The 25,024-nt window shown below is 45.4% G+C and overlaps 1 protein-coding gene across 3 annotated transcripts in view; it reads left to right on the top strand.

The window, feature by feature from the left end:
- LOC147124236 (spermatogenesis-associated protein 6-like) overlaps window positions 1-25,024 on the top strand; it is a 122,098-nt gene that overhangs the window by 47,609 nt on the left and 49,465 nt on the right. For all 3 annotated transcript variants that reach the window (XM_085984167.1, XM_085984159.1, XM_085984163.1), the window contains exons 7-9: window positions 9,234-9,358; window positions 11,109-11,201; window positions 13,108-13,356. In XM_085984167.1, the coding sequence (XP_085840293.1) occupies window positions 9,234-9,358; window positions 11,109-11,201; window positions 13,108-13,356 (467 nt within the window). The remainder of the gene's footprint in view (window positions 1-9,233; window positions 9,359-11,108; window positions 11,202-13,107; window positions 13,357-25,024) is intronic.

Here is a 25,024-nt window from a genome sequence, read left to right on the forward strand (position 1 = left end):
TCCCATTGCGCGCTCCTGCTGCCTGTCCAGGGTCATGGGGTAGGAAATGTACTGACGTCTCCTTTTGAAGAGGGCATTCGTGACTTGGTGGATGCAGCAATGCACCGCGAACTGGGAGAGATTGGCAATGTCCCCAGTAGCGGATTGGAAGGAGCCGGTGGCATAAAAGTTGAGAGCCACTGTCACCTTCACTGCCACCGACAGAGACGTCCTGCTCCTCAGCTGAGGCTGCAGATCTGTCTGAAGCAGGTGGCAGATCTCAGTGACCACCTCCCTTCTGAATCGAAGCCTCCGAATACACTGCCCCTCAGACATGTTGAGGTATGAAAACTGCTGGCGGCATACCCTGGGAGGGTAAGGCCCCCTGTGCCGACGCCTGTTGGCCCTCCTCCGTCTGGCCATGATTGGCACTCTCAGCGTCTCTGAGCCCTCTCAATGCAATGGAGAAACCCAACGTTTCCACCCATTGCAGCCTCCATTATATGTGGCCACTCAAGGCTATGGCACTGAAAAATCAATCCAACTGCAAAGCTCTGGCCTGAAGCCAGAAGTACCTGTGTGAGCGCTGAGTCAATGCAGAAAGCTCTCTCCCTTTGTCTCTCTGCAAATCTCTCTCTCTCTCACACAGAAGGAGTGGTATCCCCCTGTGGTAAACCACTGTTTGTATTCCACTGTGTACATGCCTGGACATGCCTCGGCTGACTCCTCCCACAAGTCCTAGTATAAAGGTGACTGCTCCCCAGCCCCTTTGTATTCTGGACCGGTCGACCACTCGAGGCAGACCTTCATTCTTTTGTTAATAAAAGCCTTTAGTTACTCTCTTAACTCTCAGTCTTTTATGAGTAATTGATAGCGCATCACCCCCCCAGCCCCACAGCGACTGGGAACCATTTCACTCAACCAGTCGCTGGGAGCGCCAGGCGGAAAGAAGGGGGGCGCCACTGAAGTTCTGGTTCGGGGCACACCAAGGGCGTTGCACCATGAAATGACGTCAGGATCTGCGCGCGCAGCTGAGCGGGCATTGCGGTTTTGCGCCGCCGCTAAATGTCCGCGCAATTCCGCGAGAGGCGCAGTTCGTGCTGCGCCTGGGCGCTAGCCGCTTCGCGCCGCACTTATCGCCCTCTTAAGGCGCTAGCGGCTGGCGCTAACAACTGAATTTCTCCCCTAATGGCTTTAGCTTTCCCAATATTTGATTGCTAACCCAGTACCATAACCACTAAAGTATCATACCCCTCAATGCCTCGCCAAATCACATTTTAAGCATCTTCTCACCAGTTTTTTTAAATTAAACTTTTGCGACTACATTTCGCTTTAAAAGCACAACAATCTTTAAAAGAATGCTTGTTATTGTCAGTCGCCAACTGGTTCATTGACAAATCTTTGAGAATTGTCACCACTTCGTAATGGAATTCTAACAGTGATAGTGAGGCTTCAATGGTAACGCATGCATTGTAGGATGCTGGGGGAGAAACTGGTCCTTGTTGCACCCATTTTTTGGGTTAAAAATTTGCAATCATGGACCAATTTCAGGCTGCGATTTCTCAAGCTCGATCTCCTCCGCAAGTACATTGGCTGCCAAATTGGAAGCTGAGATTTGTGAATGCATTTTTAAGTCAAATACAGGTCTGCTGTCTGAAATGTATAAAATATATATATTAACAACAGCTTGCAGCCATAACACTTATCTTTGATGCCCTTATTGGGTGATTAAACCTCATTCTGTATTGGACAGAGATCCTGGAAGTTAAGAGAGTTGTCATTCACTACCTGCGCTACTTCCTTTCACACGGTCTTGGCTGCTGCATTGGAATATGCTTAGAATGGAGAATTAAGTGCTATTTGTACTTGAGATTCAGTGCAAACCCAAATAAGAAGTGATTTACATCTGAAGACAAAAATCAGCCACCATAAATTAATAAAATAGTTATTTTCACTAATCACTATTTTACTGTTACATTGTGCTCCCATAATGTGGTGCACAGAATATTTTGCTTTGTGTCGCAGTATTTTTTTGCTTATTTATGAGGGTAAATTTTCCAAGCTCCACATTGATGGGAACTCATACACAGTCATCACATATCAGCAACTATCAGGTGCAATGGCCATGATTTTCCATCCATTGATACCAGTGAATGGAAAAATGATTCTGATTTGTGCTGGCTGTGTGCAAGATCCCACTTCTAGTTCATACCTTAGGCCAGTGGTTCTCAAACTTTTCCTAGGTTTTTCCTCTTTAGATCTACAAAAAACTTATCTAATGGCAGGCAAGTTGGAATTTCAGCCAACCCATGGTCAGTAATTCTATAGACAGTTAACATGGTTTAATATGCATAATTTTGCATCAGTGGCTGCTGTAGGGTCACCAATTATTTTTCAATCAATTCTCTTGCACAAGTATATATTATCAGTAAGTTGCTTGCAGCGTTGAATACAAGTTTTCTTTTACATTTACACAAGATGGCGATAGAGTGGAGAGAGATGCTACAGAAACTCATGCCACAGAGCCATCTACTGGCAAGAGCCTATAATTACACCTTGACAATTACCATAACAAAATTGAATGAAAAGTTGACATAGCAATTTACAATGTTAACACAAGCCCATTATAAAAAATCGTAAGAACAAGGTTCATGGGCAGGAAGTCCACATCACACACAAGGTTTTTGATAGAGATAGAACCTGCAGACTGGCCACGTGTGGGTTTCTAAACCTGCATTATAATTTTTACATTATTAAATGTGAATAGTATAAAGTAGTTTATTCACATGCCATCAGCGTATATAACGAGACCAGATGGTAAAAGGAACTCGAAAGCAAATTGTGTCTGCTGCAACAAATAAAGTGAATAAAAAGCAAAATACTGTAGATGCTGGAAATCTGAAATTAGAAACATGTCAGGCAGCATCTATAGAGAGAATAGACAAGACTTTACGGGTATAAATTGGTTGAGGAAAGGGCCAATACCCGAAACGGCTTGTTTGTTCTTCTGTAGATGCATCCCGACCTGCTGAGTATTTGCAATGTTTTTGTTGCAGCAATTAAGGAGTGTCGGGATTCGATTTTCCATTGACATTTTCTTATGATGGACGGATCTATGGGTCAGTAGCCTTTCGCATATTGCTTTGAGCTTACCGATGGGGTTTATAGCTTCAGCACGTGTGCTCTGCTCCTGCAAGGAGCATTTACAACACACAATCGCTACGTTTCTATTCAATAGATGTGATCGGTAAGCACTTTCACCGTGGCCCAGAATTTGCGGTTCTGATTGTATTGATTTGTATGTGGGTTCAATGACGACACATTCATGAAAGAGAATGACTTTTTATCTAAAGTATGTTCAACTCAGTTAACAGCATTACAGGAGACACCATCTTAGAGATCCATCTAAAACGAAACTAAAACTAAACTCTGCCTCTGTCACATGCCCTCTGCTGGTCAGGCATAAATAATCAATCAGGCAAATATGCTGGTAAGGCATCATAATCAAACAGGCAAATACCATCACTATTTGCTGATATCATTACACTGATGACAGCGAACTGGCAGCGTTTACCACCATTTCGCCTTTGAAACTGACCACAACTTCAGGATTTAGTGCATGCGCAGCCTAATGCGGAAATCTTGAAGTTGAGGTCTGTCATTCACTGCTCCTCCACTGGCTGCGCTGTGCCTCACCCCCACCCCCCGACCCACAGAGCCGGAAATCCGTGTAATCTCTCAAATCATGGAAACTGATGAAAACTTCGGCTCTTCTGCAGTAATTATGCTGTTAAATTCCCCACTAAAAGTTAGATCCAAAAGGATTAGGTGCAACTGCGGGTTTAACATCGTATTGACTGCTAAACAAAGATTATGAGCCTGAAAAACTAATTTAAATTTTGTGCAGTGTGAAATTGATCCATTTTAATAAAAATTAAAAATTTTAAGAAACTTAATTAAACATTAAATTTTTTAAGAAACTTTTTAAAAATGAATTTTTAATTATTTTTAAAAGTTGTTCATCTTTATTTCAGATTTGCCTTCTCCTCATGTGAAAGCCCAAATCTTTGTTTTGCTCTCTTTAACATTTTTAAAAAGTTAGGCGTAGAAATTCGAGAGCGCTGGCAGCACCGGTATATTGGTGCTGCTTGCTAATTAACATTAGCACAGTGCAAAACTTACTGTGCAAGGCTGGTTCTCATGCCAGTAGTCTCAGCAGGAGGCCCAATGTAGCATGACCGTAACGTTATTGCAACAAAAACAGCCTTCTCTTAAAGCAAGGCTGGCATTTTAGTTAGTAAACTTCCTTTCTAAAATGAAAAAAATAAAAATAATTTAAAAATCAGCAGTTTTTAGCCCTTACAGCTCGACTGCCTTCAGAAAAAAAAATTGACATTACAGTAAAAAGAATTTCCAAATGGCAGTCTTCAGCTCTTAAAGCTGAATTTTCTTCCGCACCGACAAAAATGGGAAAAGTGCTTCAGCACTAACACAAATGACTCAGCAAGCCAGGGAAGGGGCACCCAGGGTCTCACAAACAGCACTCCAGTTTTGCAGGAGGTCAACACTGCAAGATTGGTCCTCTACCCACAGGGACCAGGAGGCTCTCCAAAAAGAATGATGTTGGACCAGATCACTGAGGCATTGTTGCCCCCACGACCTGGCTCCAGTGCCCAAAGAAAGTTCATGACCTCAGACCAGTGGTCAAGGTCAGTGAATGCATCTTCAAAAGCCATCTCCTACCAACTGCACCACGAGCATCACACACTGCTCAAAGCATAGCCCTTCTCCCCCGTCACTCACCTACCAACAATCTGCACCAAACACAAGGCACACCTCCCATTCCTAGCTTCACCTCACCCCCTTGGAGGAGACGGTGCTGGCCATTTTTGGCAGGGGCATGGCTGAGCCCCTGGCCAGCGGTGGGGCTGAAAGGCTACAAGATGCTGGTAGCCTCAAACGTTATTCTCCATCTTGCATGCACCTCTTGCTTTCCCGCCTGCCCCTCATCACAACTCCACCCTTGTGCCTTCCTCATTTCACACACCCAAGAAATGCAGCCTGCCCAGCCAGTGGTTGACCAAGAAGAGGGAGAGGAGAGTGAAGAACAAGAAGAAACACCATTACTCGATTTCGCACTCCCAGCCACCAGCTCCTCAAGGTTGACCAGCAAGGCCATTTGCAGTGTCCCCCACTGAAAGTCAGCAGCCGTCCACCAGCCATGCTGTAGCCACTGGGGTAGCACTGTGGCATCAGTCGGATAGGCAAAGGCACACACAAGACAGTCACTAAGGGAATGCATAAGGGTAATTCGTTGATTTATTGATATATTGGATGGATAGATGTATAAAGTTGGATTGGAAAGTTTGCTTTGTGGTGGTTTTTATTTCAGCATTGTGGCCACGAGGATGCTGTGATGGCCCCCAGTTTGAGAACCACTGCCTTAAGCTGCAGCAGAGGTGGCTGCAATCGTGTTACCAGTTTTTGGTTCTGGTTATTTTTCCATTGTATTTCTGCCATTCGTGCCCATTTTTCCATTTCTGTTCAACTATGGATTGGACTCTTCAGCTTTTTATTTATCCTTGTGAATATGCTTTCCTGGAGTGTCCAATCCAGGCGCTCATTTATTTGCTGTTAGTATATTCAAGTGGAGAGTTAATTGCATTTGACCCCTCATAATTTGTTTAATTGATGGTTTCAGTTGGCTGGCTTAAAAGGTTTACAGCCATGTTAAGCCTACATTGGAATTTGTGAACCAGCATTAATACCATCAATGCACCTTAATGCTTAGTCAAATAGTTTAACTTGGCGTAAAATTGCCAACTGTTAGAATATCAACCCTGAGCTTTCATTTACAAATCTAGACTTTTTAAATTGAACATAAACAGTTGACAAATATGTGATAGCAAACAGCAACGAGAGAGGCTATGTAAGACAGAACTTCGGGAAGAGAGTACAGTTCCGAATCAAAGTACCCAACGACAAACTATAACTTCTGAACGTACAGTTACATTGCATCAGTTAAACTTTTATATCAGTAGGGCAGATATTTACATCTTTAAATAAGAGAGAAAACAGGGAATTACAGGCCAGTTAGCTTGACATCAGTTGTCGGGAAAATGCTGGCATCCATTATTAAGGAAGTGGTAACAGGGCATTTAGAAAATCATAATTTGATTAGGCAGAGTCAACATGGTTTTATGAAAGGGAAATCATGTTTAACAAATTTATTAGAGTTTTTTAGCAGGGTAGATCAAGGAGTGGATGTATATTTGGATTTCCAAAAGGCATTTGAAAAGGTGCCACATAAAAGGTTGTTACGCAAGATAAGGGTGTATGGGGTTGGGGGTAATATAGTAGCATGGATAGAGGATTGGTTAACGGACAGAAAACAGAGAGTAGGGATAAACGGGTAATTTTCTGGTTGGTAGGCTGTAACTAGTGGGGTGCCACAAGGATCAGTGCTTGGGCCTCAGCTATTTATAATCTACTAGCTGGAGTACCCGGCGTTGCCGAGGGAAATGAAGAAACCTCTGCAACTCCAAGTGTGGTTAGGAGAGAGAGAGAGAGAGGGAGGGGGTAAGGAGAGAGAGGGGGAAGGAGAGAGAGAGAGAGAGAGGGGGAAGGAGAGAGAGAGAGAACCCTCTGCCATGTTTGCAGATTTGAGATGCCACTTTCTCTTGCTGGGCAGATTTGAGATGCCACTCTCTGTTGCTGGGCAGATTTGAGATGCCACTCTGTTGCTGGGCAGATTTGAGATGTCACTCCCTGTTGCTGGGCAGACGGCAGGCGGCAGGATTAGGCCCCGCCCAGACACGCCATGAAACACCCCCCGTGACGCACCGCGCTTCCCCCGTAGGACTGGTCAACAATCACGTCACTCAACGCTAATGAGCGGAATTTGTCCATTTTTTGAAAGTTTTCTGTATATTGTCTGAGCAATTTTTGTCTGACCAAAAAGTAAAAATGCCTATGGCACTCCCCTAATCATAAGCTTTCTTTTGCTATAACATATGTGTAGGTACGCTCTATAACTTTTGAGTTTACCGTGGACATACACACAGACAGAAATTGTCCGTTTTTTGAACGCTTTCTGTATACTGTCCGAGTATTTTTTGTCTGACCAAAAAGTAAATACACCTATGACAGTCCCCTAATAAGCTTTCTTTTGATATAACATATGTGCAGGTACGCTCTATAACTTTTGAGTTTACCGCGGACAAACTCACTCAACGCTAATGAGCCAAATTCCGTTTTTTGAACGTTTTCTGTATACTGTCCGAGCAATTTTTGTCTAACCAAAAAGTAAATATGCCTATGACACTCCCCTAATCATAAGCTTTCTTTTGATATAACATATGTGTAGGTACGCTCTATAACTTTTAAGTTACGCACAGACAGACACACGGACCCATTTATATATATAGATATTAATAACTTGTATGAAGGGACCGAGTGTAATGTATCCAAGTTTGCTGACAATACAAAGCTAGGTGGGAAAGTAAGCTGTGAGGAGGACACAAAGGGGCCGATTTTGTGACTGGGGGCACATTGGAGGCGGGACTGCTGCTTGTTGGGTCAATGTCCCGCCTCTGTCGATTTGTGGCCAACCCACGCTATTTTCCCTTGATTGACCTTGTTAAGCCCGCCCAGCCAAACAGTGACATTCTCTGCAGTTTGATGAGGTCTTGAATACAAGACCCCATCAAACTTCTTTCTTTAACAGAATTGAGATGGTTGTTGCATCTGAGAATGCAACGGCCACCTGTCAATCCCAACGCGGAGGCCTGAGACTCTCTGCATACAAACCGACTGAAGCCTGCAGGAAGAAACAAAGGTAAGTACACTTTTAAAAACACTTTGCACTTACCTCAGATACTCACCTCTCCACTCTTGCACCCATCACTTACCTTCACACCACACTTTTGCACCCCCCCCAACCCCCACAGACCCAGTACTCGCCTCACTGAGATGGCGTGTTTTGGAGCCTTTGGGAAGCCCGCACTTGTAAGGGCAAAAAGGGGATAATCCTATTTTCTGCCAGTTAATAGGCTTTAATCCCTTCCCGCCTCCAAGGAGACAGGACCCGGCGCGGGACGGCTACCCGCCTCCTGGGAAGATGGCATGGAAGCAGGGCGGGGGGGGCGGGGTGGGCACCCGCCCCCAAATTCTGCCATTTTCCCGGCAGTCCCGCCTCTATACCCGCCTCCCCAGGGCTGGCAAAATCGCCCCAAAGAGCCTGCAAAGGGATATAAACAGGTTAAATGAGTGGGCAATAAAGTGGCAGATGGAGTATAATGTGGGGAAATGTGAGGTTAATCACTTTGGTAGGAAGAATAGAAAAACAATATTTTTTAAATGGTGAGAAATAATTACATGTTGGTGTTCAGAGAGATTTAAGTGTCCTTGTATAGGAAACACAAAGTTAACCTACAGGTACAGCAAGTAATTAGGAAGGCAAATTGCATGTTGGCCTTTATTGCAAGGGGGTTGGAGTACAAGAGTAAGGAAGTCTTGCTAAAATTGTACAGGGCTTTGGCAAGACCACACATGGTGTATAGTGCACAGTTTTGGTCTCCTTCTCTGAGGAAGGATATACTTGCCTCCGAGGCGGTGCAATGAAGGTTCACTAGGTTGATTCCTGGGATGAGAGGGTTGTCCTGTGAGGAGAGATTGAGTAGATTGGTCCTATACTCTCTGGAGTTTAGAAGAATAAGAGGTGATCTCATTGAAACATATAAGATTCTGAGGGGTAGATGATGAGAGGTTGTTTCCCCTGGCTGGAACTAGGGGGCATAGTCTCAGGATAAGGGGTTGGCCATTTCAGACTGAAATGAGGATGAATTTCTTCACTCAGGCTTGTGAATCTTTGGAATTCTCTATCCCAAAAGGGCTGTGGATGCTGAATCATTGAGTATATTCAAGGCTGAGATATATAGATGTTTGCACTCTAGGGGAATCAAGGGAAATGGAGATCAGGTGGGAAAGTGGAGTTGAGGTCGAAGTTCAGCCATGATCTTATTGAATGGCGGAGTAGGCTCGAGGGGCCATGTGGCCTACTCCTGCTTCTAATTCTTATGTTTAAAAGTAAGTTCCTGTAATTCAACACTGTTCTTGCATATTTTAATAAAGGCAAGCATTATTGGTGAATTTTATGTTTGTGAAGAATTTGGACACTTGATGGCAAAAGACGCTAAAAGTTGTCTGTGGCATGCTGTCAAAAGACTGATGGTATTTTCATTTTCTGTTTGTAGTGGATGAAACATTAGCCAACTATGAAGACAATACTAGAAATTTCTTGTTCCCCGAGCCAAAGTTAACTCCCTCATACCCTGGAGTGGATAGAGAAGTGCTGATGAAAAGATGTTCACCAGTTTTTGTAAGACACCATTTTCATTTGATAATCAGCATTTAGTGATTAGTTTATAATTTTTTTGTATCTTGTGCTTTATAAAGTTAAATGATTTTAATACATAAGAATTTACACTTGTATAGCTGCGATCTAGGCTTATACTTCGACTTTCCACCATTACTCTGGATCCATTTAACAATATCCAAATTACAAAAAATAAACAGCATTACAAGACTAAAGCCAAGAAACTGGAGTAGTACCAGAAACCGGCGTGACATGGGCATCACAGTTTCAAGAGGGGCATGGGAGCCTTTGAAAAAGCTCTGCACCAGCTTCATTAGATGCATAAATCCTAAGTTAATTAGGCAGCTGCCCTAATGTGGCTGGAAAGTCTAAGCAGCATCCCAGCTGTGTAACACCCAGTTGGAGTGGGTGCTGAATGAGAGGCTGCATTAAAATTAAAACAATTTTGGGTACCTTTGCTCTTTGTCCCCTGGCACCTTTGGCACCAATTCCCCAGTGCTCAGTGCCTTGTTCCCCTGTCCCCCGCATGCTAGGAAAATGCCATGGTCACTGACACTGGTAATGTGGCCCTGGCAATTCCAGCACATCATGTGTTAGAGTTCCTCCAGTATATTTCACTGGATGTAGAATCATCAAAATTATAGCTGAGAAGGAGGCAATTCAATCCACTGTGCCATACTGGATATATAAGATATAGGGGGCAGTAGTGGGACCAAAATAGTGCAACTGGTTGAAACGCTGACTTCCAGCTTGGTTCACATCTGTTCCGATTTTCAGGACCCTGAGTTGGAGCGCCCCCCAGAAATAGGTGGGAGCCTTATGAACATATGATAATAGCAGTCAGATGACCTAGTTTACGACAGCTGATGCCATATGCATCTCAACCAGCCGGATTACCTCCAGTTCCTGCACCCAACCCACCAAGCACGGGTGGTAGAAGTTGCGATGTGGCTATTTTGAGCATCCATTAAAGGGATCCACAGCTGCAGTCAGGGAAAGATGGATGCAGCTTTGGCACACTTTTTTTAATGCCAGTTGCTGTCGGTTTAGAAGCTTAAAGGCTTCCACATTTATTGTCCTTGCTGCTCTAGGTGCTGTAAAAATTTTGCTGGCTCCTGAAAACTAGTGCTTCCTTTCACTCTAAACACATTCACCCCTTCCCTTCAACTTTCCACTGCAGACCCTTCAAAATTGACTGCCCTGGTGGATTCCCCGCCCCAGATTTCCTATAGGAAGCACATTTAACCCTGGCAGCTCGCTGAATTAATATAAATGAGGCCCAGCCATGAAAATGGCACAAGCTCCACACTAACTCCTTCAGATGGGCACAGTGCCCTCCCAATATGCGCTCAAACAAACCGTCCCAATAATTTGCTAAATGCTGCATATTCTGTAAAATTGTTGCTATCAGCCCCAGCATTTACTGCAATATATGTTTTACATATAGCAACAATAATAAAATGTATTATAAATATGAGATAATTTGATGAGTCCACACTACCAGCAGGGAGCCTCGCCCATTGGCAACATCTTATCAGAAATTCATGTTCTGCCCATGAGTTTCCAATCATTTTGGTCAGAAAATTGTGAGCACTGCATAAATTTCTGGTGTGCACTCCCGGCGGCTGAGGCTCCCACCTGCTGCACAGGTGATTTTACAATAATAGATATTAAAACATATTTCCATTTTGAGATAAGAAAAAATAGTTCAGTACATTAAACTGGTAATTCAACATTTCATTCGTCGTTTCAGTTAATTTCACCTAAGTTGGAGTTTTCCACAACAACAACTATTACAGAGTGTTCTCCTAGATGTGCAAAGAAAATTTCCTCTAGTTTATGCCTGGTAAGTCTTTAATATAAATGCTCCAATTTTTGGAGAACCTATATTGTACAAACTGTGTTTATCATCAAAGCTTTAGAAACATAGAAGATAGGAGCAGGAGTAGGCCATTCGGCCCCTCGAGCCTGCTCCGCCATTCAATGAGATCATGGCTGATAATCCAAATTCAGTACCCTGTCCCTGCTTTCTCCCCATATCTCTTGATCCCTTTAGCCTTAAGAAATATATCCAACTCCTTCTTGAATATATTTAATGAATTGGCCTCTACTGCCTTCTGTGGTAGAGAATTCCACAGGTTCACCACTCTCTGGGTGAAGAAATTCCTCCTCATCTCTGTCCTAAATGGCTTACCCCTTATCCTTAGACTGTGACCCCTGGTTCTGGACTCCCCGACCATCGGGAACATCCTTCCTGCATCTAGTCTGTCCAGTCCTGTCAGAATTTTATAAGATTCAATGAGATTCCCTCTCATTCTTCTAAACTCCAACGAGTATAAGCCCAATCGACCCAATCTTTCCTCTTACGTCATTCCTGCCATCCCAGGTATCAGCCTGGTGAATCTTCGTTGCACTCCTTCCATGGCAAGAACATCCTTCCTCAGATAAGGTGACCAAAACTGCACACAATACTCAAGATGTGGTCTCACCAAGGCCCTGTACAACTGCAGCAAGACATCCTTGTTCCTGTACTCAAACCCTCTCGCTACGAAGGCCAACATACCATTTGCCTTCTTAACCGCCTGCTGCACCTGCATGCTTACCTTCAGCGACTGGTGCACAAGGACACCCAGGTCTCGTTGCACTTCCCCTTCTCCCAATCTATTGCCATTCAGATAATAATCTGCCTTCCTGTTTTTGACACCAAAGTGGATAACCTCACATTTATCCACGTTATATTGCATCTGCCATGCTTCTGCCCAATCACCCAACCTGTCGAAATCATACTGGAGTTTCTCGGCATCCTCCTCACAGCACACACACCCACCCAGCTTTGTGTCGTCTGCAAATTTGGAGATATTACATCTAGTTCCCTCGTCTAGATCATTAATATATATTGTGAATAGCTGGGGTCCAAGGACCGATCCCTGCAGTACCCCACTAGTCACTGCCTGCCACTCAGAAAAAGACCCGTTTATTCCAACTCTTTGCTTTCTGTCTGCCAACCAGTTCTCTATCCAAGTCAATACCTTGCCCCCAATCCCATGTGCCTTAACTTTACACGCTAATCTCTTATGCGGGACCTTATCGAAAGCCTTCTGAAAGTCCAAATACACCACATCCACTGGTTCTCCCTTATCTATTTTACCAGTTACATCCCAAAAAAATTCCAGTAGATTAGTCAAGCACGATTTACCTTTTGTAAATCCATGTTGACTTTGTCCGACCCTGTCACTGTTTTCCAAGTGCTCTGCTATTACATCTTTTATAATGGACTCTAGCATTATCCCCACTACCGATGTCAGGCTTACCGGCCTGTAATTCCCCGTTTTCTCTCTACCACCTTTTTTGAATAGTAGAGTAACATTAGCTACCCTCCAATCCATTCACAAATAAAAAAAATAATTTTAAACTGAAAAAAATGGTATATTTAATAACGTGTTTTTCATGATTTGTGGTAACTGTAGTGCGTTGGTTTTATAATGCAGCAAATTCATAACCAAATTATCCATGTAAGCCAACATTATTTCATTGGATTTGTTGCCGCTGCGCCACTGTAACTTTGCCAGATGTGTGGTGTAAACCCCCATTATGCACGTAAACAGGGTTTCTGCCGCACCTCCGATGCAGTTACGGCATTGCAGCGGCAGAAAGTCCAAGGATATTCAAGGCCTAAGAAGAAAAGATATATAAAAAGTCTATTTTGTAAAGCCACAGCTTTGGTTTTGTCAAACCTTATTTGTTTAACACAGTCAGAAAGTGTAAGAAAAGAGAATCAATTTAGAAGACCAAGGTGCGCAAAATCATTTAACTTGATAGGAAAATCGTGCACTGAAAGGAGATCTGAAAAGGAACATAAGAAGCCAGTAATACCGACCAGGTCAAGATCGCTTTCTCCCTACTGCAGGAGGTGTTTACTCGAGCTTTGTTTGGATGATATGCAACATCCATCCCCACGCAAGTCAGATCCTATTTGCAAGACTTCTTTTGTGACACAACCTGTAAGTATTTTTGAATTGATTTAAACACTATAGAAATATATTTATCGAATTTAATAAAAGATGAGTTGCTTCTCACTTTAACAATCTCTCATTTATCACTAACAGTACTTAGCTTTATCTTAACAGAGAAACCATGTTCCATGAAATTACACTGTGGAATACTCGCTCTAGGGACAGTAACCTATTTTTTAAAAACTGATTAATGCCTTCCTTAAAATAGCAGGAAGATTAATTTCAAAAAGCCTGCTAAGTGCTCATGCGCTAGTATCCACAGCATAATTTCACCCATGCTTTTTATATTGCTCACATTCAGGGTATAGAATGCATTACTATAATTGAAAGCTAAGAAAAAAAGAACCAACATACAAAAAGAAGTTTGCTTTTCATTAAGCACTGAAAGAAGGATTTGCACTTATACACAGCTATTATCACGTCTTTTTAAAAAGTCTCAAAAAGCTTTGCATACATTGAATTACTTTGAAATGCAATGATTGTTCTTATGGAGGCAATTTCAACAATTATTTTCCACAGACAGCAAGACAATGTTAACTCCCAAAAACAGGTGGGTTGTGGTCGTGTCAGGTTAAAATACAAAAAATCTGAACCAGGAACCCAATCCGCTTTGAACCTGCCCACTTCTGGTTTTAACGGAGATGGGACTAGGAGCGGGCGACCAATCCGCTCGTGGGAAGAGGTTGGTCATTTAAATATTATAATGAGGCTGCCTGCCTTCATTTTAATAGTCATTCTATTTTTAACTAATTTTGGCCAGGTTTCCCAGGCCTCGGGAAACCCAACAGCTGCAAGGAGGTAAGAAGGGCTGAATCCACGAGGTAAGTGCCTTTACAGCACTGCTTGTAGGCCAGGAGGAGCAGGAGTGTTTCTTCCAGGCCCAGCAAGCTACCCAGTAACCGCACCTCACGATCTGTCTGCTTCCCCTGACCACCATCTGCTCCCCCTGACCACCATATGTCCCCCCTCCCGATTACCATCTGCTCCTCCCCCATCACCATCTGCTACGCCCCCCCCGACCACCATCTGTTCCACCCAACCACCATCTGCCAACACCCCCAACCACCATCGCCTCCCCCCTGCCCTTCCCTACGATCTGTCTGCTTCCCCCTCAATCACCATCTGCACCTCCCCCCCGCAACCACCATTGGTCCCCCCCCGACCACCCTCAGAACCCCTGACCACCATTTGCCAACACCCCCGACCACTATTGAAAAAGATAGCTAGATAGAGGGATCTAGGAAGAGTGTTCCAAATTGTGGAGCTTAAACAATTGTAGGTTCTGCCACAGAAGGTGGGAGAGGTATAAAAGAGTCCAGAGTTGGAGGGGCAAAGGGCGCATGCTGGCACAAAGTGGGATGCGGATGCAAAGATAGGTTGAGGACAAGATTTTTGAATTCATATGTTGGAGGATGGGGAACTAATGGAGTTTGTTGGTGAAATGGGTGACAAAACAAGACTTACTGGGGAATAGAATGGTTACAGACTATGTAAGAGAGAACTCAGAAGCCAACAAAGGCATAGTAGAAGGTTTCAGCAGCAATAGAGGTAAGGTAAGGGTGGAGATGGGCAATGTTGTGGAGGTGGAAATAGGCAGTCTTGGCAGTTGATAGAATATGGAGTTTGAAGCTGAGCTCAGGGTCAAACAGGGCTTGGACACAGTGGGTTCAACCTGAACAAGCAGCTAGGGAGGGAGGCAAACAGAAAAGCTGCAGTCTTGCCAGTATTAAATTGGAGAAAGGTTTCATTCATCGATGTCTGAATGTCCGACAGCAGAAACAGTGGTGGAGCAATAGAGCAAGATGCTATCCCCATGCATACATCTATGTCATTAAAGAGAAGTATATAAGAGGAGGAAAAGGAAGAGGCAATGCACCAAAAATGTCTTTTTACTATTAATCCCTTTGGTGCCTTATTTACATTTAAATCATTTTAATGTCAGTAGCAGTGTTATATTGCTGTTAAAAGAATGACACAAATGTAATAAACTATAAAGACCTGAAGGAAGCTCTCCAATGGTTCAGCTGGTTCCCGCAGTGAGATTAGCAAGATCCCAGGTTCAATCTGTAGTTTGTGTCTTGTTAGCTGTTCCCAACTGCGCCTACAATTGGCCTCGTGCCTCTTGTTTTAGGGAGGAGAAAGTCTTCCAAGACCCCCCCCTGCTGATCTAGTAACACCCTGCTGAAAGCATACATTTGTGAATGTTGGGTGAGGACAGGGTCGGGATTAGCTGTTATGCCTCCCATGACTAAATAGCCCATCAACACTGTGTCAAGACAAGTTCAGAACAACTACTCACGTAGAAACATAGAAGATAGGAGCAGGAGTAGGCCATTCAGCCCCTCGAGCCTGCTCCGCCATCAATGAGATCATGGCTGATCATCCAAATTCAGTACCCTGTCCCTGCCTTCTCCCCATATCCCTTGATCCCTTTAGCCTTAAGAAATATATCCAATTCCTTCTTGAATATATTTAATGAATTGGCCTCAACTGCCTTCTGTGGTAGAGAATTCCACAGGTTCACCACTCTCTGGGTGAAGAAATTCCTCCTCATCTCTGTCCTAAATGGCTTACCCCTTATTCTTAGACTGTGACCCCTGGTTCTGGATTCCCCGGCCATTGGGAAGATCCTTCCTGCATCCAGTCTGTCCAGTTCTGTTAGAATTCTATAAGTTTCAATGAGATCGAATTTTGGAAGATGACCAGCAATGCATCTACTATTTCTAGGGCCACTTCCTTAAGTACCCTAGGATGTAGATTATCAGGCCCTGGGGATTTATCGGCCTTCAATCCCGTCAATTTCCCTAACACCATTTCCCTATAAATACTGATTTCTTTCAGTTCCTCCCTCTCATTAGACCCTATGTTCCCCGACATCTCTGGGAGGTTATTTGTGTCCTCCTTTGTGAAGACAGATCCAAAGTATGTATTTAATTGGTCTGCCATTTCTTTGTTCCCTATTATAAATTCCCCTGATTCTGACTGCAAGGGACCTACGCTTGACTTCACCAATCTTTTTCTTTTCACATATCTATAAAAGCTTTTACAGTCAGTTTTTATGTTTCATGCAAGCTTACTGTCATATTCTATTTCCCCCCTCTTAATTAATCCCTTTGTCCTCCTTTGCTGAATCCTAAACTGCTCCAAATCCTCAGGTTTACTGCTTTTTCTGGCCAATTTATATGTCTTCTCCTTGGATCTTATGCTATCCCTAATTTCCCTTGTTAGCCACAGTTGAGTCACCTTTTTTGTTTTATTTTTATGCCAAACAGGGATGAACAAATTCTGTAGTTCATCCATGCGATCTTTGAATGTTTGCCATTGCCTATCCACCGTCAACCCTTTGAGTAACATTCCCCAATCCATCCTAGCCAACTTGTGCCTCATACTATCGTAGTTTCCTTTATTTAAATTCAGGACCCTAGTCTCTGAGTCAACTACTTCACTCTCTCCATCTTAATGAAGAATTCTATGATATTATGACTGCTCCGACCCAAGGGGCCTCGTACAAGATTGCGAATTAATCCTTTCTCATTACATAATACCCATTCTAAGATGGCCTGATCTCTAGTTGGTTCCTCGACATATTGGTCCAGGAAACCATCTCGTATACATTCCAGGAATTCCTCTTCCACAGTATTGTTACTAATTTGGTTAGCCCAATCTATATGTAGATTAAAGTCACCCATGATAACTGCTGTGCCCTTATTGCACGCGTCTCTAATTTCCCGTTTAATGCCATCCCCAACCATTTTCTTCTTCCCTTGCTTCAGTTCCCAACCTTTTTATGTTTTAAGTAAATAATTCATGAAACTTGCTAAGTGTTTTTCTCATTTTGAGATCGAAGAAGAGCAACTTGGGTGAGGCACTGGAGGAGTGAGGACTGGGATTCATACAAAAGTCAGTTGAGGTTAACAAAAAGGAGTATTAAAAGTGTAGAGAGGTCAATTGAAAGACAAAGGGGAAGAAATTCCGTGCCTCCCGTTGGCACCTCCCGTTGACGCTAATGGGGCGCTACCGGCTTTGCAACCAGGTGCAGCGATACTACCGACGCCCGCAAAATTGACGTTGAGGTTTGCGGCGGCGGTAACCACTAGCACCATGATCTCCTGCGCCCGGAGATCGTGACATCATCTGGCTGCGTACCGCCCCAGTAGCGCCCTGGCTCGGAAATTCACTCTTGCCCCCTGCCTGAGCGCCTGCCATTAGCAACAACAGGCAGAGGAGGCGGTATGCGGCCGGATGAACGCTGGAGGAACAGTATAGAGAGGCATCACCATCTGATTTATTTTTAGTCAGTAAAGAATGCTGTCTTGTCAGTTTTGAAGTCATTATTAAGCGATTTCAGCGTTTTTCTCTTTGAGTCTTCTGCCTCAGAAAAATTATTCATTTCATTTAGGTGAGATTTTAAAGTGAAATATTTCCATACTTTAATGGGGGCTGTACTGGCACTGGACCTCGCCCTCTAGCGCCCGCAGCGGAGGCAGAGAGAAAGATTGCAAAATGTGGCCAGAGGGAGGATGGCCAACAGGGCTCTCAACAGGAGGCCTTACACTTCCACGGTATTCCGGCAGCATTTCTCCTACATCAATTTCACTGAGGAACAGTGTCTTAGAAGGCTTCGCTTCACCAAGGACGTGGTCACAGAGTTCTGGCACCTCCTGTAGCCAGACCTCAAGCCTCACATCAGGAGCACCACGGCTCTCTCAGTGGCAGTCAAGGTCACCGTCGCCCTCAATTTCTTCGCCAGCGGATCCTTCCAGTGTGCAACAGGAGAGATAGAAACATAGAAGATAGGAGCAGGAGTAGGCCATTCGGCCCCTCGAGCCTGCTCCGCCATTCAATGTGATCATGGCTGATCATCCAAATTCAGTACCCGGTCCCTGCTTTCTCCCCATACTCCTTGATCCCTTTAGCCTTAAGAAATATATCCAACTCCTTCTTGAATATATTTAATGAATTGGCCTCTACTGCCTTCTGTGGTAGAGAATTCCACAGGTTCACCACTCTCTGGGTGAAGAAATTCCTCATTTCTGTCCTAAATGGCATACCCTTTATCCTTAGACTGTGACCCCTGGTTCTGGACTCCCCGACCATCGGGAACATCCTTCCTGCATCTAGTCTGTCCAGTCCTGTCAGAATTTTATAAGTTTCAATGAGATCCCCTCTCATTCTTCTAAACTCCAGCGAGTATAAGCCCAATCGACCCAATCTCTCTTCATACGTCATTCCTGCCATCCCAGGTATCAGCCTGGTGAATCTTCGCTGAGCTCCTTCCATGGCAAGAACATCCTTCCTCAGATAAGGCGACCAAAACTGCACACAATACTCAAGATGTGATCTCACCAAGGCCCTGTACAACTGCAGCAAGACATCCTTGTTCCTGTACTCAAAGCCTCTCGCTACGAAGGCCAACATACCATTTGCCTCCTTAACTGCCTGCTGCACCTGCATGCTTACCTTCAGTGACTGGTGCACAAGGACACCCAGGTCTCGTTGCACTTCCCCTTCGCCCAATCTATTGCCATTCAGATAATAATCTGCCTTCCTGTTTTTGCCACCAAAGTGGATAACTGCACATTTATCCACGTTATATTGCATCTGCCATGCTTCTGCCCAATCACCCAACTTATCCAAATCATCCTGGAGTTTCTCGGCATCCACCTCACAGCATACACGCCCACCTAGCTTTGTGTCGTCTGCAAATTTGGAGATATTACATCCAGTTCCCTCGTCTAGATCATTAATATATATTGTGAATAGCTGGGGTCCAAGGACCGATCCCTGCGGTACCCCACTAGTCACTGCCTGCCACTCGGAAAACGACCCGTTTATTCCAACTCTTTGCTTTCTGTCTGCCAACCAATTTTCTATCCAAGTCAATACCTTGCCCCCAATCCCATGTGCCTTAACTTTACACGCTAACCTCTTATGCGGGACCTTATCGAAAGCCTTCTGAAAGTCCAAATATACCACATCCACTGGTTCTCCCTTATCTATTTTACCAGTGACATCCTCAAAAAATTCCAGTAGATTAGTCAAGCACGATTTACCTTTTGTAAATCCATGTTGACTTTGGCCGATCCTGTCACTGTTTTCCAAGTGCTCTGCTATTACATCTTTTATAATGGACTCTAGCATTATCCCCACTACCGATGTCAGGCTTACCGGTCTGTAATTCCCCGTTTTCTCCCTACCACCTTTTTTGAATAGTGGGGTAACATTAGCTACCCTCCAATCCATGGGTATCTAACATATCACATGTCGCCGTCCATTGATGCATCCGTGAGGTCACAGATGCTCTCTACAGAAGGAGAAGGGACTACATTTCCTTCCTCATGACCAGAGAGAACCAGCGCAAGTGTGCATGTGGCTTTGCCAGGTTAGCGGGCTTCCCCATCATGCAGGGCACCATTGACTGCACCCATGTCGCTTTGCAGGCACCGCATAACAATCCTGAGGTATTCCGTAATTGCAAAGGCTACCACTCACTTAATGTGTAGTTGGTGTGCGACCACACACAGCGAATCCTCACTGTCAATGCCCGCTATCCTGGCAGCAGCCACGATGCCTTCATCCTGTGCCAGACCGGTGTGCCAGCTCTGTTCCAGCCACCACATCAAGCTCGTGGCTGGCTGCTGGGAGACGAGGGCTATCCGCTCTCCACCTGGCTCATGACTCCCCTCTGAAACCCCAACACTCGTGCCCAGCACTCATCCAATGAGAGCCATGCTTCCACCAGGAACATCATTGAGCAGGCTGTCAGAGTGCTCAAGCAATGGTTCCGCTGCCTTGACCGCTCGGGAGGAGCCCTCCAGTACTCGGCTGAGCGGGTGTCCCTTTTCGTCGTTGTCTGCTGCATGCTGCACAACTTGGCCATCATGAGGGCGCAGCCATTGCCACCAGGTATTGCCGCACATCCTCCGGAGGTGGAAGATGCGGAGAAGGAGGATGAATAGGAGCGCGAACAGCAGCGACGGAGGAGCCAGCCACTCAATCAGCCTTGTGGAAGAGTGGTCCGTGACCGCCTCATCAGACTTCGGTTCCAGTGAATTCAAGGCCACTTCCCGGTTGCTCAGCATGTCCCCATCATTCCATCAGTTTCTCATTCCATACCACACCCCAAAGCTGAAATGAGACACAGCACCATATCTGCAACATTCCAAAAGTAAATTTATCCAAATTCAGCAACCACATATATTCAACAACAGTATTAACTAATCACCCTTGTGCAAACCCTTACTTCCCCTCTTTACAGTGCCTTTTCCTAATCTACTGCTCCTACGTAGTGTCTCCCCAGTGGCTGCAGCAGGGCTGGTGGAAGGTTGCTAAGTGTCGCTGCCAGAGACTACAGATGGCCTTACAGGATGCCCTCGACCAGCTCTGAGCCTGGAAGGCCTTGGCTGTACACTGCGCCACCTCAGGATGGGTGGCGGCAGTCTGGGCTGGCTGGATGACAGGAAGCAACAAGTGCAATGGCAGAGTGGCAGTGGTGGGATCAGGAATGCTGTCATCCTGAGAGAGGACAGCAGGTTCCTGCTCCACTGACCCACTACCACTCTCCCGGGGCAGCACCTCAGCATTCCTACCAATCTGCTGAAGCACAGATTGGTGGCCTGCTGCGACACCGTGAGATCCCCGGTGGACTGTGGTGGACCCAGCAACGATGGCAGCAGTCAGAGCTTGCATGGCATCAAGCTGAGGCTGCATGAGAGCAGTCTGAGACTCGATGCCACCAACCATTGTCTGCATTACAGCACTAAGACATTGTGGCTTCCGCCTGTGCTGCAATGGAAGCTGCCGCATCGCCCATGACACGCGTCATAAGGTCTGGATCCACACGCTCTCTCTGGGAGTCCACCATCCTCTGCAGAGTGGAAATGATGGACTCCATGGTGTGCACAAAGCTCTGTGCAATATTGGAAGTGTAGTGTATGTAACCTGTACTACCTTAAGAGGATACCTTAAGGTGAAGGACTACTTTTTAACAGCTCCTGTACATTGTAGTACCGGTAGTGACCACACCGGTATATAAACCCTGTGGAGTAATATGTATCTCAGTTCCCGCTCTGACCCTCAATCACTAAAGACCTGTCTAGTTACTCTCTGTTGTCTGTGTCGTGTTATTCATAATAACTGCACTTGTAAACACAGACTCAACAGTGGCGATGAGTCTGATCGAACCTAGCAGCAGTTTTGCATCACCTCCCCCAGTACTGAATCTGGGGTACATTGGAAGGAGGCTGCGTCCTGGAACACGGGCGCCAACCAAGGGCATCTGCCCTCAGCATCCTGCAGAGCGGTGCATCGCAAGGGAGGCCATCGAGAACCGGGCTTGGTTTCCTGGCCACGAAGTCCAGCATAAGGGCTGGCTACAGGTAGTGCGCAACCCTTCTAAGGCAGTGGCGGGTAAGCCCGATCGAGCGGCGCGGGGGCAGACGGCCGAGCTTGTCGGAGGGAGAAGGGGAGGAAAGCATAGAGGGCGGAGAACAAGTCCGCAGCCGGTGTCAGGGGCCGGACTGCAATCGTGGGGCAGAGACGCGCAGCAGCCAGAAAGGCGCTCCATTGCCACGAGGACCGCAGGAAGCGGCGTGGCAACAACAACAACAACAACAGCTCAAGGAAGCGCACATACAGGGAAAAACAAGTGCAGGAAGGACTGCTGTGAGGCGTGGGCAGCAGCAGCAGCACGGGAAAAGACGCCATCTTGAGCCAGCGGAGAAGAAGATGAGCGCGGGAGCCGCCATCTTAAATTTAAAAAAATAAAATAATAATATCCGAAGGGAAAGAAGAAACTCAGCTAGGATGCCGAAAACAGGCAACATTACTGCATTCGACAACGATGTGGAAGATTGGTCCACTTATGTGGAACGCATCGAAGTTTATTGTAGAGCGAATGAAGTGCCGGATGAGAAGAAAGCACTAACCCTATTAAACTTGATGGGTGCGAAGACGTATGGGTTATTGAGGAACCTGATAACCGCAGATAAACCGGTAGAAAAAAGTTTCACGGATATTGTTGCTATCCTGCAGGAACACCTAAACCCTACACCGCTGCTGATAGCAGAACGATTTAAATTCTACAAGAGGAATCAGCATAAAGATGAGAGTAACGCTGATTACCTTACGGAATTACGCAAGCTATCAAAGCACTGTCAGTTCGGAGCAGGACTGGCAGATTCCCTACGTGACAAATTCGTCTGCGGTCTCCTGAGCGAAGGAACCCAGAAAAGGCTACTCTCAGAGAAAGAGTTGACACTGGACAAGGCTTTCAGCGTGGCCGTATCGTACGAAGCAGCAGCACGGGGAGCTGCGGAAATACAGCAAAAGCCACCTGAATTCAGCACCAATGAAATGGCATTGGGTGCAGTAAAGTGCTTTGGTTGCGGTAGGACAACGCATGACCAGAACCAGTGCTGGTTCAAAGACAAAGAATGCAGGCAATGTGGCAAACTTGGTCACATAGCGAGAGTCTGCCGGTCAGGAAAGAAGACCAACAGCAAAAAGTCACCGCAGGAGAAGTACAAAAAAGTACATAAAGTGAGAGAACAGTTCGGATGAACAGAAGACTGATTCAGACTCCAGCAGCAAGGAACTGGGTTGTCTGAAGATACATAATGTGGGCAACACAGCAGACCACCAAACTATCTGGGTCATGCTCAAGATAGCAGGAGTCCAAGTGAAGATGGAATTGGACACAGGATCGGCCTTAATGGTCATAAATAAGCGAGACTACAAAAGGTTATTCTCGCACATTCCCCTGAGGGATACGAAGATTGTATTGAAAACATACAAGGGGCAAAATGTATACCCCAAAGGAAAAATAAAAGTAAACGTGGTCTACAATGGTAAAGAAAGTCAAGAAATGGACTTATATGTGTTACCTGATGGAGGTCCGCCACTACTAGGACGTGAATGGATCCGGAAAATACAACTGGATTGGCATTCCATACGAGCACTGACTGTGGATGCCAGTAAGGAGGACGACGTCAAACCTGGACGACTGTCCAAAATCTTAGACGATGCTAAGGAGGTGTTCCAACAGGGACTTGGGACACTGAAAGGAATTACTGCAACCATCAAGGTTGAAGAAAATGCAAGCCCAAAATTTTTCAAAGCCAGACCGGTGCCTTATGCGATACGACCTGCTGTGGAAGCAGAGCTGGAAGGGTTACAACGTTCAGGAGTACTGTCCAAAGTGGACTGGAGCGAGTGGGCTACACCCATTGTTCCTGTCATGAAGCGATCGTTGAGCAACACGCCTGGTGAACCTAGGAAGGTTCGCATCTGTGGTGATTTCAAAGTCACTGTTAATCCAGTTCTTCACACAGTGCAATATCCGCTTCCGCGGATTGAAGATATCTTCGTTTCGCTATCTGGCGGCAAGCACTTCACCAAGATAGACCTGGCGCAGGCGTACCTGCAGATGGAAGTTGATGAAGTGTCGAGACAGTATCTCACGATCAACACGCATAAGGGCTTATATCAGTATAATAGGCTGGTTTTTGGAGTGGCATCGGCTCCGGCTATTTGGCAACGGGCCATGGAACAGGTCTTGCAGGGAATTCTAGGGACACAGTGTTACTTGGATGACATCCTGGTTACAGGAGATAACGATAGTGATCACCTCGCGAATTTGGAACAGGTGCTCATCAGATTGAAAGAATATGGGCTAAGAGCTAATCGCCAGAAATGCGAGTTTTTTCAGAAGCAAATTTTGTACTGCGGCCATGTTATTGACAAGGAGGGGTTACATAAGTCCCCTGACAAGATTGAGGCAGTAGTCAAGGCTTCAGCACCAGAAAATGTGTCACAGTTGAGGTCGTTCCTCGGGCTGGTTAACTACTCCCACAAGTTTTTACCAAATTTATCTACGGTGTTACACCCACTAAACACCCTCTTGCAAACGGGAATACCGTGGAAGTGGAGCGATGACTGTAAGCGGGCTTTTCAGAAGAGCAAGGCGTTGATCACATCTAAGGAAGTGTTGGCTCACTTTAACCCAACGCTACCTATTCGGTTGGCTTGTGATGCATCTCCCTATGGTATCGGGGCGGTGCTCTCACATAGGTTTCCAGATGGCTTGGAAAGGCCAGTTGCTTTTGCATCCAGATCATTGACCTCCGCTGAGCGCAACTATGCTCAGATAGATAGGGAGGCCCTCAGCCTCGTGTGGGGAGTGAAGAAATTTAACCACTACCTGCACAGACAACAGTTTACACTGCTGACAGATCATCAACCATTGGTTTCCATATTCAATCCTAAGAAGGGTGTTCCGGTAATGACGGCGCAGAGGCTTCAGAGATGGTCCCTTTTCCTAGGGGCACATCAATACGATATTGAGTTCAAAGGTACAAAGCAACATGGTAATGCTGATGGGCTGTCGCGCCTGCCACTACCTACAGCGGAAGAGGCACCGGCAGTTGATCCTGTCGAGATATTCCACTCGACCATCATCGAATGCTTGCCAGTCACCAATGCGGGTATTGAGAGAGAGACCCGAAATGACCCGACACTGTCTCGGGTCTACAATTTGACGGTGAAGGGATGGCCAGCACATGGCGAACCACTGTTACCAGCATTCTTAGCCAGACGAGAACAGCTGTCCGTATGTCAAGGAACACTGATGTATGGAACAAGGGTGGTTATTCCTCCT

The sequence above is a fragment of the Somniosus microcephalus genome, chromosome 1, assembly GCF_052327205.1.
Source record: "Somniosus microcephalus isolate GS21.2 chromosome 1, FLI_Smic_1.0, whole genome shotgun sequence".
Classification (NCBI taxonomy): domain Eukaryota; kingdom Metazoa; phylum Chordata; class Chondrichthyes; order Squaliformes; family Somniosidae; genus Somniosus; species Somniosus microcephalus.